The sequence below is a fragment of the Pithys albifrons genome, chromosome 12, assembly GCF_047495875.1.
Source record: "Pithys albifrons albifrons isolate INPA30051 chromosome 12, PitAlb_v1, whole genome shotgun sequence".
Classification (NCBI taxonomy): Eukaryota; Metazoa; Chordata; class Aves; order Passeriformes; family Thamnophilidae; genus Pithys; species Pithys albifrons.
The window spans coordinates 14,218,674-14,233,830 of record NC_092469.1 but is presented as its reverse complement, the minus strand read 5'-3'; the positions used below and the strand labels follow the sequence as shown (position 1 = coordinate 14,233,830).

The 15,157-nt window shown below is 52.2% G+C and overlaps 1 protein-coding gene and 2 non-coding genes across 3 annotated transcripts in view; 2 read left to right on the top strand and 1 right to left on the bottom strand.

Moving 5' to 3' along the window:
• Positions 1–3,739: 3,739 nt before the first annotated feature.
• The window catches only part of VAC14 (VAC14 component of PIKFYVE complex), a 58,515-nt gene continuing 47,097 nt past the window's right edge, over positions 3,740–15,157 (top strand). The window contains exons 1-9 of the mRNA XM_071567564.1: positions 3,740–3,891; positions 6,610–6,760; positions 7,843–8,010; positions 8,662–8,724; positions 9,737–9,844; positions 10,602–10,711; positions 11,727–11,833; positions 12,865–12,999; positions 13,233–13,382. Coding sequence (XP_071423665.1) covers positions 3,788–3,891; positions 6,610–6,760; positions 7,843–8,010; positions 8,662–8,724; positions 9,737–9,844; positions 10,602–10,711; positions 11,727–11,833; positions 12,865–12,999; positions 13,233–13,382 — 1,096 coding nt within the window. The 5' untranslated portion in view covers positions 3,740–3,787. The remainder of the gene's footprint in view (positions 3,892–6,609; positions 6,761–7,842; positions 8,011–8,661; positions 8,725–9,736; positions 9,845–10,601; positions 10,712–11,726; positions 11,834–12,864; positions 13,000–13,232; positions 13,383–15,157) is intronic.
• TRNAG-GCC (transfer RNA glycine (anticodon GCC)) lies at positions 5,696–5,766 on the bottom strand. The gene has a single exon. It is a non-coding gene; the product is annotated as a tRNA-Gly (tRNA).
• Positions 14,348–14,418, top strand: TRNAG-GCC (transfer RNA glycine (anticodon GCC)). Its single transcript has one exon. It is a non-coding gene; the product is annotated as a tRNA-Gly (tRNA).

Below are 15,157 nucleotides of genomic sequence, written 5' to 3'. Positions count from 1 at the left end.
GGAGCTTTAGTGCCTGCACCCAGCAAAATCAGATGATCTACATCATATAGAAATACTCTGGGAAGAGCAGGAGGCATGTTGGATGGAGCTTGATGGGCATTAGATGCTCCCCTTTGACCCACTTCGAGGTCTGTGGGTTTCAGCACGAGCTGAGGACTCTGTGCACCCAAAAATCAGATCCTGCAAACCCCCTTGAGCTGTCCATGGCTTGCTCCAAAGTGCCCTTTCAATCTGCACCTGGAGGAGAAATTCAAGTGCATCACAAGGTTCTGTAAACCCATTTAGATGCCTTATGGGCATGTGGTTTCTTGTGCTTTGTCCTGAGATTGCCTGAAAGAGATTGTGCTTTGCTGGAGGCTGATTTTCACCCAGCGCCCTGGCTGTGTCTAAGGGGTGACCCTATGTGTGGTCCCTGGGGGCTGGCCAAGGATGCTGCACACAAGGGTGCCACACACTAGAGAACCAGTCTTCAGCATTGTTGATTGTCCAGAAGCTGGCACCAATGATCCTTGTGGATCCCTTTCAACTCAGGATATTCTATAGAATTTGCATTTAATGCAGAGGAGTTGTGGCTTCTGGCACATGTCCTCAGTGCTGGCAGGGGCTGCACAGACCTCAGGCACTGCCATTACTGCTGTGTGGGTGACTGGCCTGGTGCTGGCAGCTCTCACATGGCCTGAGCTGGCAGGGTCGTGTCATCCCATGTGAACCTTCACATGTGGTTTGCAGAAGCAGTGTGATTTCTTGCTCCTCTATTTTGGGAAGCGGGTGTGGGAAGTGGTGTGAAGCTGTGTCCTGAGCAGGCTCAGAAACCAACACACAGGCTGAGACAGTTTTTTTGAGAGCAACTCAGAGGTTGGGAGCTGTAGGTGGCAAAAGGTTGTCCTTGGCCCTTGCAGGAAAGATTTCTCTCTCACTGGTGTCAATCTGCCCACGATCCCATTAAATCCCCACGTTAATTCCTGAATGCATTTTGACTCATGAGGACTGGCTGGGTTGGGTGAGAAGGACCCAGAGGGGTTGACAGCTTGTTGTCAGTCCCTTCAGCTCCAGACTGACCTGCGTCTCTCAGGAGGCTCCTAGTCTCAGCCCCCCAGTGCTGGTGAAAGCACATTCCCTCTGCCTTGGCTTGGGTCCTCCCCATGCAGCTGGGGAGTCAAAGGATGGAGCCACGGACTGGGGAAAACAATCAGGATGTCCCAGCTGTGACCCTCAGCCACGGCTGGGTGAGTTCTTTAACCAGCAGAACTGTGGTAAATGGGTTATGGGGTAGTAATGAGTAATGGTGACTGGAAGGTTGAGGGCTCTGCAACCACCTCTGTAACCAGCCCAACCCACTTTGTTCAAGAACATTCTGTGCCCTAATGCAACCAAGGGGGAAAACACCACCATATATGGGAGATCACGATAGGTGGGGTTGACCAAAGTCCAGGGACTCAATGATCACTGAGGGTGGCTGAAGACTCCCCAGGAACACCCTCTGGGATCAACCACGCAGACTGGAGGGACTCAATAGTGTATCCTCTTAAGCCTCCCCTGCACATTAGGTGGAGTCATTTCTCCCTGCATCCAGTGCTGCCATGAAGTAATGCCTGCTTAGTACTACATAAAGGAGTTTTATTCCCGATTTTTGGTGGCAGGACCAGGTCTAATATCACTGTCTCTTTCGTATTTGTTCCTTCCCAGTAACAAAAGCACCAGCTTGCATTGCTTTCAGCAGTCTCCCAGGATCTCACCTTGGCTCTCTTGGGGAATATAGGTGCAGTGAACCTCTGGTTAGTGTAAAGAGAAATCTGAAGTATAAGGACTTAGATAGGGGCATTTCTACCGAACTTTTTACTGTGTTTCTTGACTCACGTTCCTTTTTCTAGAGGTGCTGAAGCACACCTAATTCTCCAAGTTTTTTGTATTTCCTCAAAGCTGAATCCAGCTTGCTCCTCATGGCCATCAGGGAGAACTGCTGGCCACTTTAAGGAAAAAGTCCTTTGAAGCAGGGCCCATTATCAGTTAATTAATGAGCATTAGATGACTGAGTGTGGCTTTGCAAACATCAAGAGAAGAATTCCCTGAATTCTTCTGGCTGTGCCACAGAGGCTGCTGTGTAACGCCCTCCTGGGGACAGACACAGCAAAGACACATAATTCAAGGGAAGGTCATCTTTGAATCACTTCTCATTTCTCACGATGTGCAAATATCTTCCAGAGAAATCCCTTCCCGCGTGGAGAAGTCTCTGGACTGCATCCTGGCATTTAACAGCGTGGTGGATGGTGGAGAGAGCCCGCGGGTTGCTCCTTCCCGTGTCCAAACGAGCATGTTCAGCTGCTTCTTCAGGGCCATGCGTGTCCCGGCCGGCCCGAGGCTCATTCCAGCGCAGAACTCCCAGCCGCGCTTTTCCCGGAGCCGGAGCGTGTCCGGCGCCGCTCCCGGGTAGCGGCGCCCTCGTGTGGCCGAGCGCCGTCATTACAGCGCCCGCCGCCGGCATTCCCACCCGCCGCCGGCATTCCCACCCGCCGCCGGCATTCCCACCCGCCGCCGGCATTCCCACCCGCGCAGAGCTCGCCCCGCCCTCTCCCTCCTCTCGGATTCGGGACAGTCCCACCCGCTCTGTCCTATCCTTCTTGGCAGAGTTGAGCTGCTGAGCCCAGGGCATGGGGTGAGGTGTGTGAGACCCCCCGGGAACAGCGTGGGCTCTGCACAGCCCCTTCCTGTGCTGGGGCTATTGGTGGGAGAGATCGCTGGGATGGGTCGATCCAAAACCCCCTCCGCACCCTTCCTGAGACACTCTGTGAGAAAGTTTATAGAATGAGGATGGTTTTTAAGTTCCCCTAAGTGAAGCTGTGGTTACAGCCGCTCCGCTGCGATCGATCATGGAGCGAAAGGGCTGTTTCTGTGCTCAGTATAAAGGGAGATTTTGGGGATGGTGTCTGAACACCAATAGCTGCAGGGAATGTGAGAAAAACGAAGATTTCTGTGAACTTCTCAGGCTGACGAGGAAAACCTTGTGGTCTCTTCCAGTGACCAGCAAGGTGTTTCTCTAAGCAAATGGATCAAGTCAGTAAAGGTGAGGGCGGCAGCTGCCACTGTACTCCTTGTACAACAAACCCAAAAGTTAACAAACTGCCTTAACCAATGGCCTCCCTTCTGTTCTATCAGCAAATTAATGATGAAATATCAAGCAGTCTTATTGGAACAGGTTGACATCGAATTAAAAATTACTTCAACCCCACGGGTTTGGTGAAGAAGAGCGTTGATGACAGTGATGAAGAGTGGAGAGGGGCTGCCTGGTCCCCTCAGAGGGAAAAGGAACAGCTGCTTTGCTCAGAGCAAGTTGAGCAGAGCTGGTGTTCATAACTCTTGAAGGAAAAGTTCATAAACAACATCTATAATGATTTTTTTTTATGGTAAAGTGTGTGAGTGGCCGGTGGTACCTGTTTGGGAGAGGGCAGTGTGAGATCCGTATAGTGCCCAAGAAGCCTTGTACCAAGTTAGTGAAAGTTTTTGCACCTTTAGTTATAATGAAGGTAAAGATTGATTATTTAGGCATCATGGACCTGAGAGACACTTCTGCGGGCAGCGGAGAGACAAGCACACGGCACAGCTCTGCACAGGCAGCACCGAAGCGCTCAAAGCGAGAGAGATGTTCTCATCCCAACAGAGGAAGGTGCGGGAACCAGGACTGCCCCTCGCTCCCGGGCGGGCTCCCGCGGTCACGTGGGCGCGCCGCCGCTGTCACGTGGGCGCGCTGCCGGGCGGGGTCACGTGGCCGCCGGTTGGCGGCGGCGGGGCCATGAACGCGGAGCGGGACCTGGCGCCGCTGGCGCCCGGTGTGGTGCGGGCGCTCACCGACAAGCTCTACGAGAAGAGGAAGGTGGCGGCCCTGGAGATAGAGAAGTGAGGGGCGGGAGCTGCCCGGGACCGGGAGGGCAGCGGGAATGAGGGCGGCGCCGCTGCGCTACTGGCGGCCCCGGCGATGGAGCGGGGGAGGCCGGCCCGGCGCCCCGGGGAAGGGCGGGGAGGGTGTTGGTGCGCCTGGGGCTCCTTACGGGCCAGGCGTGGCGAGAGCCGGCCCGTGATGCTTGGGGCGAGTCCGGCTGTGCCCGCCTGGAGTTGGGGACTGCAGTGGTGGGCGTCACCCTGGGGACACCCGGGAGGGCCGGAGTAGGAGGAGGGAGTGACCCTAGAGGGGAGCTGGGGTCTTTGGGACAGGGGTCACCCAGGGGGGACCGCGGGGATCCGGACTGCTGGGGGAAGGGGTGTCCCTGCTGGGAGCTGGGGGAGTGAGGGTCACGCCGGGAGGTCCGTGCATGGCACCCCGCGGGCGCGGCAGTCCCGGGAAAGGGCTCAGGTGACACGGTGACCCTGTCGGGGACAGCGCTCTGGGCAGTACCTGGGCAGAAAGGATCTCCCCCAGAGCTGCTGCCTGGCTCCCAGCCCCATCCCACCGGGCACTGAAGTTTATCCCTGAGTGAGTTGTTGAATCTCGGGTTCCAGTGAGGACCCGCTGGCTCCAAGGGTGTGTTCCAGGGCAGGATTGTACCCACAAGCCCCTCACAGAAGGCCTGGTGTGATGGTGGGTCCTCAGTGTGGTTGCACAGCCCTGTGCAAGGTGAATACGTGAGTGGCATTGCTGTAGGATTCACTCAAGGTGTGGTGCTTGCTCTGCTGTGACATGGCCAACTCCACACCCTGCCCTGGTTGTGGCTGGAGGCACGGGGGTCTTGCAGGGCAGTGGAGGAAGCCACAGTGGGGGCAGCAGAGCCCAACTGTGCCTATTGCCCAGGGCCCATCTCATGTCAGCTTGGGTTCATCACCTTGGGGTGCCATCCCACCTTTCCCCCAAGGCCTCATCCCAGCTTGTCCCATGCTGGTTCCTGGCTAGAGAAGTGGGAAGTGCTCCTGTCACCCCTCACCATCAGGTGTTGCTTTTGGTTCTTCCTGCACAGCTGCTGTTGGCACCAGAGTTCGGGCCTTGCTTTCTGAGCATCCCAGGCAAAGGTCTGCTGGTGCCTGTTAGTGTGACTGTGCCCCTCTAGTGTTGCCTCTATGCATTCCCTGAATGTCTTCTTGCCCCCACTGCGCTGTCTGTGTGCTGTGTGCCGTGCTGAGCCACAGCTTTGCCTGGGGAGCACTGTGTCCTCTGTCTGAGCTCTCAGCTCCTGGAGGAGATCTGAAGCATCATCTTAGAGTAGGGCCCAGTGCAGGGCTGGAAGCGATGATCCAAGCTGAAGGGTGAGTTTTGGATGGGAGATGTTCCTCTTTTTGGAGCAGGACTGGAGATGAAGCCATTTTCCTGAAATCAGCAGAGAGAACAGACTGGGCTGTAACTGTTGGAGAACTTGGCTTTGGGGTAAGGCGAGGAGGGAGGGTCTGCCTAGTGCCCTCAGAGGGAAAGGGAACAGCTGCTTTGCTCAGAGCAAGTTGAGCAGAGCTCGTGTTCATAATTCTTGAGGGAGAAGTTCATAAACATCATCTATAATGATTTTTCTGTATAGTAAAGTGTGTGAGTGGCCGGTGGCACCTGTCTGGGAGAGGGCAGTGTGAGATCCGTATAGTACCCAAGAAACCTTGTATCAAGTTAGGCAGTGAAAGTTTTTGCACCTTTAGTTATAATGAAGGTAAAGATTGATTATTAATTTTTGTGGGGCCTGAGTCTGCATTATGGATAGAAGTCCAAGAAAAAAGGAAAAACAAGTGTTGCATTGGCCGGGAATCGAACCCGGGCCTCCCGCGTGGCAGGCGAGAATTCTACCACTGAACCACCAATGCTCCAGCTGTGTGCAACGTGGCCTGCACAGCTGCCTCCACATCTGGCTCCACAGCTGCCTGTGCCTCCCTGCCTGGCCAGTGGTTCTTCTGCAGGGAAACTGGGGCTAAAGGGCTGGATCAGCAAACAGGGTTCTGGAAGCAGTTCTGTAGGTTGGAGCAGAGATACAGATCTATTTGTTTAATCGTGGCTGATGCATTAATTATCTCTGAGTAACAAGCTGCAAGTTCCTGGGGCAGAGCAGGTATTGCATATGGAAACTGGGTTGGCTTTTTGTTAAGGCCTGTGCTGTTTAAAAGTGTATTTAAATATGCAGTTAGTAGTAAAATACATATCAGCTGAAGCAATGTGCGGGTGGCTGGGAAAAAACCAAAATCTTGGCACTGTATGTGGGTCTGATGGGCATCAATTCCCTACTCAGCCACTGGCGCTCTGGGTGTGTGCTTAGCTCCTCTTGGCTGCTGGCCTATGCTATGCTGGGGGTAAACGACCCCCATAACCTGCCCTATTGGAGAGGGTGTTTGAAGACCTGGTCAGTTCTTTTCTGTAAGTGCACAGCTGCACTGGGGTGGCCCCCGAGAGCCCGTCCTGGCCTTGGAGTTTGTGAATGGTGGAGGAGGCTGTGGGATGGAGCAGCAGGAGGGCAGTGAGCTGCTCTTGGATGTGAACAGGGAGGAGGGGAGAGGTTGTGGATTCTGTCAGTGTTCCCATTTCAGTACCACTTTCTGCGGTGTTTGTTGTGGCTGAAAGTCCCTGTTTCTGACCCCTGTAGGGAACCAAACCCCTCAGTGTTTGTATCAGGCAGAACCTAAATCCCCCTGTGTGCTTTCCTCTCCTCTTCCCAGGCTGGTGCGAGAGTTTGTGGCCCAGAACAACACATCTCAAATCAAACACGTCATCCAGATCCTGTCACAGGAGTTTGCGCTCTCCCAGCATCCCCACAGCCGGAAGGGGGGTCTCATTGGCCTGGCTGCTTGTTCCATTGCCCTGGGCAAGGTAGGTTGGTGGGTTTTGTGGCTTGTGCAGGTTGTGGTATAAGAACAGCAGTCCGTCCTGGGTCAGTGTGATGGGGAGACTCAGGCTGGTGGTGCTGCAGCTTCCTGGCTCCCTCCCTGCATTGCATCATCCAGCTCTGTTGTGTTTGAGTTTTCCTAGCACACCTGCTTCATCCTTTGGGCCCTGGAGCACTTTCTGGATTGAGTTACATCCTGGCAGCTCCCTAGGCATAATTAAAAATGTGTCTGTCCATCCCCAGTCTCCAGCAGCTGGACTCGACTCAGCCAATTGGGTGCTAATTCGCATTAACAGCTGGCAAGAGTTGCAGCCCTTCCATCTCCCACTCCCCCAGTTCAGCCAGCCCAGGCCACATGAGCAGGATCTTTGGGAAGCAGGGCTAAGGGATGAGCAGAGTTGTAGCTGAAATAAGCAAGCGGTGTAAGGTGTCAAGCTGCATTAAACTGATCTCACAGCTTTCTGTTAGGTTTGACAGAATTTTCACTTGATGAACGTGTGAATTGCTCAGTTCTTGACCCCTTGCATGGGAAGTTGGCTGATTTCTATCCCAGTTAAGGGCTTTCTCTATGACTTTCCTCTCCTTAACAAGAACAAGCTCAGTAAGTTGCCTCCAAGGCTGCGCCAGAGCATCTGGATCTCTGTGAAGGGGAGCAAGGACTCTCCTGTCTCATGGCTCTTTTGGGCTTTTGAGTCAAACCGTGTGGCTGGTTTTTGGAAGTGTCTGCAAGAAGAGGAGTCATTTTGGTCTGTAGTAAGGTGCACATCAAAGAAAGCAGAGAGCTTTGGGAGAGCAAACTGTGCCTGTTGGGGAAGCTAATTGCTTCTGTTGCTGATGTAGACTCCTGTGAAAGAATTCATCTTGCTCAGTTGGCTGTTGCTGTACCTGAATAATAAAATTCAATAGTTTCAATAATGAAATTCAAAATTCACTAATAATGCTGCCCAGCATAGATGCACTAAACCATCATGAGCCTGAAGTTTTGCAGTATGTTCCAGGGCAATGCTCTCTCTTCCCACTCCCTGTGGCGAGGTCCTTGGCTAACCAGGCTCCTCATGTGCACCAGGACTCTGGGCTGTACCTGAAGGAGCTGATTGAGCCGGTGCTGACATGTTTCAATGATGCTGACAGTCGACTGCGGTACTACGCCTGTGAGGCTCTCTACAACATTGTCAAGGTGGCCAGAGGCTCCGTCCTCCCCCATTTCAATGTGCTCTTCGATGGCCTCAGCAAGGTAAGAAGCTTCCTCTTAACCCCCATATGCTTTTGTTTCCCACTCTTGAGTTCTAAGTCTTGTTCTGTACTCCTCAACATCTGCAAGTCAAACAAACCAAGTTGTCCAAGAATGTTCTTTCCAAGTAAATGGTTTACTTTGACCCAGACAGGTCTGAGGGACAAAATATTTCCATACTGTGGGTGTGGAGTTCCCTGTAAGATACCTTGTTCTCTGTCCTCACGTCCAGGATGTATTCTCCTGCTCTTTGTTGAATAGAGTTGCAAAATGAGGCTGAGAAAACTGCTGCAGATGAGGTGGCTCTGCAGCACTATGGCCTTGTGGGGTCTGTAAGGTCAAAACCATGTCTGTGTCTTTGCAGATTTTCACTAGTAACTTGTGTTTCTCTGCTTCTCAAGAGTGTGGCTGCTGGCCCATGAAAACCTGCATAGCAGAGGGAGGTGATGTGTGTTTGATATTCCCCTAGGAAGTCTGTCAGGAGAATTTGTTGGAGTCCAATGAGAAATTGGAGATAAAGGGTTTTCTCTCTGTCCATCCCTGTAATGCCAGAGGAGAGCAACAGTCCTGTGAGCCTGCTGGGAGCTGCGCTGCAGAGCAGGGAGCAGACCTGGGACCCACTGCTGCAATGGCTCTTGTTTCTGTCGTTCACAGCTGGCTGCTGATCCTGACCCAAACGTCAAAAGTGGCTCTGAGCTCCTTGATCGGCTCCTCAAGGTATTTTTCCTCTCCAGCTGAGAGTCCTTGGTGCAGGCTGGAGGCATGTCCTGGCTGGGGACGTGTCGATCCCTGAGGCTGTGGCTGCTAAAACCATCACAGTTCAGTCCTGTGGTTGCTGGCAAAACATTTCTTTCTCTTACCGACAACAGCCTCTTTGATCGATAGTCTGATGGCCTTCTCAAGCAGCTGGATGGAGGGACTCATGGATTATCACAGTTCCACATGTGCATTCAGCTCCTGGGAACTGGAGAAAGCAAGGTTTTAGTCTGTGCAGGTTTTCATCCTTGTCCCAGACAACAGAGAAGGGCTGTTCCTCTGCTCTTCCTTGCCTGAGCAAGTCACGATGTGAGCAGAGCTGTTCTGCTGCAGGTTTGGGGTGCAGAGCTTGGTTCCTGTTCCTGTTCTGCCTGCTTGACAGGCTTTTACTGTTACAGACCTCCCAGTTCCTTTTCTGCTGCTGTTCAGAGGCATGTGGCTCCCTCGCAGGTTCTGCCCTCACTCTTCATTATGTCACCAGTTAACCCAGTCTTCTGCTGCAAACCTTCCTGCTGGAAAATTTGGCTCCACCACACTGTGGTGAGAGACTCAGCCATGCATCAAAATCCACCAAGCACGTAGAAAGAGCTTTAAAGGAAAGTCAGGGACTTTCCTGCCCCGATCTGTGTGGCTACATCAAAAGTGCTTGCTCGTGTGTGCAGCACACCACTGAGGCATGAATTGGAGACACTCCCATCCTCCTCCTGTTCAGCCAGGCTGCCACACAGCAGGCAGGAGCATCCCTCTCTGGGTCCTGCTCAGCATTAATTCCTGCCCAAGCAGAGGTATTCCCAGCTCATTGTCTGAATAAATTGCATGGTTCCTTCTCCCCAGATCTCATGACCTGCAGAGTCATGCATCAACTGCTTGTTATCTTTTTCCTGTCATGTGCCTTAAAAAGGCAGGGTGGGGTGGCTGCATGGACGTGTGTGGGCAGCTGTCCCTCCTAACACCCACTTCTTGGGCTCTGCAGGATATCGTGACAGAGAGCAACCAGTTTGACCTGGTAGGCTTCATCCCACTGCTGCGTGAGAGGATTTACTCCAACAACCAGTATGCCCGCCAGTTCATCATATCCTGGGTAGGTGCTCGAGTGCCATATGTTCTGCCAGTCCCAACTCCACCATACTGTGTCCCATCAGCTTCCCGTGTCTGGGCAAACTGCAGATAGATGTGGGCAAGTATTTGGGCAAGTTTTTAAGCCATCAGAGTTTTTAACTTCTTTAAAAGGCCAGTTCCCTGTCCCCTTGCTGCTGCAGTGGCAGGGACACTGCACTGTGTTTCTGCCAACCTATTCAGGACATTGCACACCAAGTTAGAAAGTACAGTCAGTGTTTCTTGTATAAATGGACATACTGTGGTTTAGAGGTTGTAGTCTCCCAAGGGGCAGTGCCAGGCTGTTTTCCATCACCCAACAGTGATGGAGGAATGTTGCTCTCTGAGAAACAAGAGATTTCCACTTGCTTTCTTCTTTCTCTGCAAGGCAGGAGCTCTTGGTGCTTGGCTGGAGTCTGTGGAGATGCAGGTCCCTGCACTCCCTCTTTCAGCAGTACTGTTGCTATCCCAAGTCTGCCTGCATGTGTCTTGGCAGTTATTCCTGATCCCTGCTTTGTTTTACAGAGCTATGATTGGAAATACAGTGCTGCAGGCTTATCACTCAATTCCTATGCTAGCTCAGCTGCTTCCTGAGATGGGCAGCTCCACACTGTCCTCTTTTTCTTCCCTTTATCCCACATAGCTCAGTTCTGAATTCCTCAGTATCCTGCCAGATTTGTGCTGGTGATGTTAGGGAGCTTCTCCAAAACTCAACTCTTCTTTCTTACTCCTCCCCGAGCTAGATCCTGGTCTTAGAGTCTGTGCCTGACATCAACCTCTTGGATTACCTTCCTGAAATCCTGGACGGGCTCTTCCAGATCCTGGGAGACAACAGCAAGGAGATACGGAAAATGTGAGTGTGAAGGCTGGCAGGGTGCAAGGGCTGTGTCATGTTTGCTGTCCATCCATCACCCCCTTCATTGGTCTGCAGCTCTTCTGTATAATTGCAGTGAAACCCCACATGTGTGGAAGGAGTCAGATCGGCTTGGGCAGTGGATCAAGGTGTCCTTGGCAAGGGCCTCTCCCATCTTGTTGTAGCTATGGAGAACACCATGCTCTGTGCCTGAGGGGAACAGACTGTTTTGGCTTGGTTGAGCTGTTGCCTTCACAGCCAGGCTCGTGTGTGCTTTTGGAATGGGGTATGAGCTTTCTGGAGGAGCTCACAGCACGTGAGCCTCTCTCAGCAAGGCAGAGCTCCAGCCCATAGTCTCTTGGGTGCAGAACAGAAGCAAGCATTGAGAGCTGGATCTGCATATATGCTGCTGATTCCAAGACGGAGGCATTTGGCTGTGTGTTCTCGGGGAGGTCAGGGGATCCTGGTGTTCTGTGCTAGGAGAGAGTGGCTGGACCTGTTTTGTAGGGCCTAAGTAAGTGGGGAGTCTGGCCTGGGTCTATCCTGCTGCCAAGGCCTTCTGATCCTCCCTGTATCTCTCTTTCCCAGCATCCACATGTTGAGGAACAAGCACGGAAAACTTTGAATATCACCTGCCCTGCAACTCTGCTCTGTGTTCCCCATCCCAGGCACCTCTATGTCCACAGAGCCTGGGTGACTATGGAGGCATTGTGGAAAGGTGTGGAGGGGCTCCACACAGTCATTGCCTCAGTCCTTGCAGCTGTGTGCAGTCCCTGCTATGAGGCAGGATCAGCTTGTCAGCCTCGTCCCTTCCCGGCCCTGCACAGCCTTCCACCTCTGCCCCTGTGTGGAGGCACTTCTGCTGTGCTACCAGCACTCTGCCATGCTACCAGCACTCTGTCGTGCCACCAGCACTCTGCCATCTCAACCTGCAGGGGAATGGTCTCCATAATCTCTCCCTAACTCCTCCATCCAAAGTGACTGAGTGCTGACCAGCTGCTCTGCCTCTCTGCAGGTGCGAGGTAGCTCTTGGGGAATTCCTCAAGGAGATCAAGAAGAATCCCTCCAGTGTCAAGTTTGCAGAAATGGCCAATATCCTGGTGATCCACTGCCAGGCAGCGGGTGAGTGCACAGGGCCAAGTGGTAGCATGGCCTCCTGGTTTGTGGTGCCAACTGTAGGTTCAGGCCAGAGGTTTTCCAGGAGCCTGTTCACTAGCTCGCTGACTTGCCTTTTTTTTGTCACTGTGCATGCACATCCCACTGAAAGGGGGGAACAGGCAGCTCTCCCACAGCTGGCACTATTGCTTTTGTACTGCTGATCCCCCAGGCACAACAGAGGCCTGGCATCCTCCCAAAGTGGAGGGGCCTGAAAGAAAAATGCCTGGATGTGAATGGCACCTGTGGATAGGCAGCACTTCTAGAAGAATCTCCTTAAGGGCTTCTTGTAATCTGTAGTGGCACAAGATGCATAGCCTGGACAGTTAAACAGGATGTGTGTGGCCTTTGTGCTGCAATGTAGCTCCTGTGGGTCTGCCGTGTAGGCAGTGGCAAAGGGTTACAGCTGCAGCTGGATGTGTTTCCTGGGAATGGTCTTGTCCCCAGGTTGTACTCATTGAGCTTAAACTGCTATTTAAGCTTTGCTGAATGGGAGTGGATTTAATGGAAGATAGAAAAGTAGGGGTAGACAGAGATTGCTTGCTGTTGATTAAGCTGACACTGTTAAGCCTAAAACCTGGCCTTGCATCAGCAGAGTGCCCCAGGAGTGGTCCCTGTTTCAGAACTTGAGCAAGTTTAAACCCATCTCTAGGAATGATGCTTGACCCAGATACACAACTGCAACAGGTGTGACAGTGGAAATATCCTTATGCATTGGGAAGGGAGACAAAACACTTGTAAATGAGGAAACCTTCATTATAGCTTGAACTGGGTTAATGCTGAAACGTAATGATTGTGTTTAATCTCAGCCTCACTGCAGATTCAGGTCTTAGTTCATCTGCTCTGGGGCTGAACTTTCCCGGGTTAGGGTCTCTCTGACCTGGTGACTGGATGGAGCAGAGGTAGCTCCCTGCTTGCATGTGGTCCTTAGCCTGTGGACTTTGCTCAGCTGCCAGTGCTGTCCTTTCCCTCACCTTTGCTTGTCCCATGTCTTCCAGATGACCTGATCCAGCTTACAGCCATGTGCTGGATGAGGGAGTTTATCCAGCTGGCTGGCCGGGTGATGCTGCCCTACTCCTCGGGGATCCTGACCGCTGTCCTGCCGTGTCTCTCCTACGATGATCGCAAGAAGAGTATCCTTGTAACTCGGAGCTGCTCCCATTCCTGCTACAGCAGCCCACAGGGTGCAAGTCCAGCTGCATGGCTGGAGAATGCCAGGAGAAGTCCTCACACCAGTGCTAACACTCGCACTGGCCATTTGGACATGAGGGGTGTTGCAGTAGGTGGGCTGGGGCAGCCCTGGTGGGGCTGTGGTGGCACCTACACATATGTGGGACTGTGTGTTCCTTACATTGTCTTCACTCAGACATTAAGGAGGTGGCAAATGTGTGCAACCAGAGCCTGATGAAGCTGGTTATCCCAGAGGATGATGAAATGGATGAGGCCAAACAGTCAACCATACAAACAGAGCCCACCTCAGAGGAGTCCCTCTCCAAGCCAGTGGTAGCAGCCAGTGGTGAGTCCCTGTTGATCTGGACCATTAGAGGGGCAAGGAAGGTCAAGGGAAAGTTTTGAAGAGGAGTTCCTGAGTTGTTTTGGTGTCCTGAAGCAGCACAGGACATGTGGGACCTCTGCTTTCTTCAGAGACCTGTTTCACAGGTGATCCTCTGCTGAGACAGATGGGTTTGGTGCAGTGTGTGTAAGAGGATCATTGGTCTGGCCTGGAGCCCAAGTGGCGCTGCAGTGCTGTATTCCCTGGTGAGCATCCCCACCCCTCACCCCCCTCCACTTCAACTTAGTCATTAAGTTGACCTGAAAAAGATCATTTATAGTTTGAGAGCCGCTACTGTCACCCAAAGGAGAGCTCAGAGAGCTGTGTTAGTCCTGGGAGGGCATCAACATGTGCATGAAGGATGTCAGTGGTGGGGAAGGGTAGAGAAAGGGAAGGAGAAGAATTTTGAATCCTTTCCAAATTCGTGGTGCTCTCCAGACCATCATGTGGGTATTGCTCCAGTCGTAAAATGTCCAGAACACAAAAGCCGAAAGTTTGTAAGCAGAATGGAAGAGGGTTCAGTTGAGAAGAAATGAAGCAGTCCTGGTGAACCAGTGCCTGGAAGCAGCAGTGGCATTAGCCCTCCAGCATCCTTGGATGCCATTGTCCTGGCATCACTAAACGCTGCTTCTGTTACAGCACATCTTTATTATGCAGATGTGTGAAATACGTGTAGCATTTAAATCGTGTGGGCTCATCTGTTCTTTTGGGGCTGTACCTTCAGCCCGATGCTCTTCTGTAACACACCCGCCAGGGGAAAATTCTGCTGTGAGAGGGAGCAGGAGGGTGGAATTAAGACCAGAGGATTTTCTTGTCCTGCAGCAGGCGGGTGGAAGGTGGGGAGGCAGGAGCTGTGTGGGGCAGTGTGTGGGTGGCAGTGGGAATGGGAGTTGGAGCAGGTGGAGGGCGCAGAAATAGCATTCAGGGCAGCATTGGTGGTTCAGTGGTAGAATTCTCGCCTGCCACGCGGGAGGCCCGGGTTCGATTCCCGGCCAATGCAACACTTGTTTTTCCTTCTTTTTAATTTGGTTTCTATCCATAACATGGAGCCAAGCACCTTAATATCTCAGCATGAGTAAGCATCTTAATCTTCAATAAAGGTGCAAAAGCTTTCATTACCTAACGCATTACAGGGTTTCTTTTTGGAAGGAATAAAGCCAAAAAATTTACTGCCATAGCACAGCAGCAAAAACTTTTTTATTTATTTTTTGTCCCAAGAATACCTCCTTTTATTAAAATCTAGCTTTTAAATATCAACATTAAACATAATTGCTTTACTCTCAACCCCTTTGGGGTAAGATTTCATCCTGAAACAGGCAGGATCAGATAAAGCTGTGATGCTTTTCCATCAGAAACTCTCAGCTGTGCTCCCTGGGTGTGCTGATGTGGCGATGCTCCTGCCACTGTGAGTAGAGGCTGTTGGCACAAGGGGGCACAAAGAGTCAAGTTCGTCCTGTTGTGCTTTAACACTGTGCTTGTAATGCCCAGTTTTAGCACAGAGCAGAGGTTGGAAAGCTGTTCGGGTCACTTGGCTTCCACATGGAATCAGGCTATGGCCAGGTGATGGCCAGGAGATGTCCTGGTTTAGACTCCACCTTCCCTGTGCGTGTGGTATCTCAAGGTGTTGAAATCTGGGCTACTTCCAGAATTGTTGAAACCATCAGAATGGTTGAAGGATGTGTCTGAGTCTGCATTACAGAGGAGGAAACCCAGTTTGGGGCAGAGGTCTGAAGCTTTGT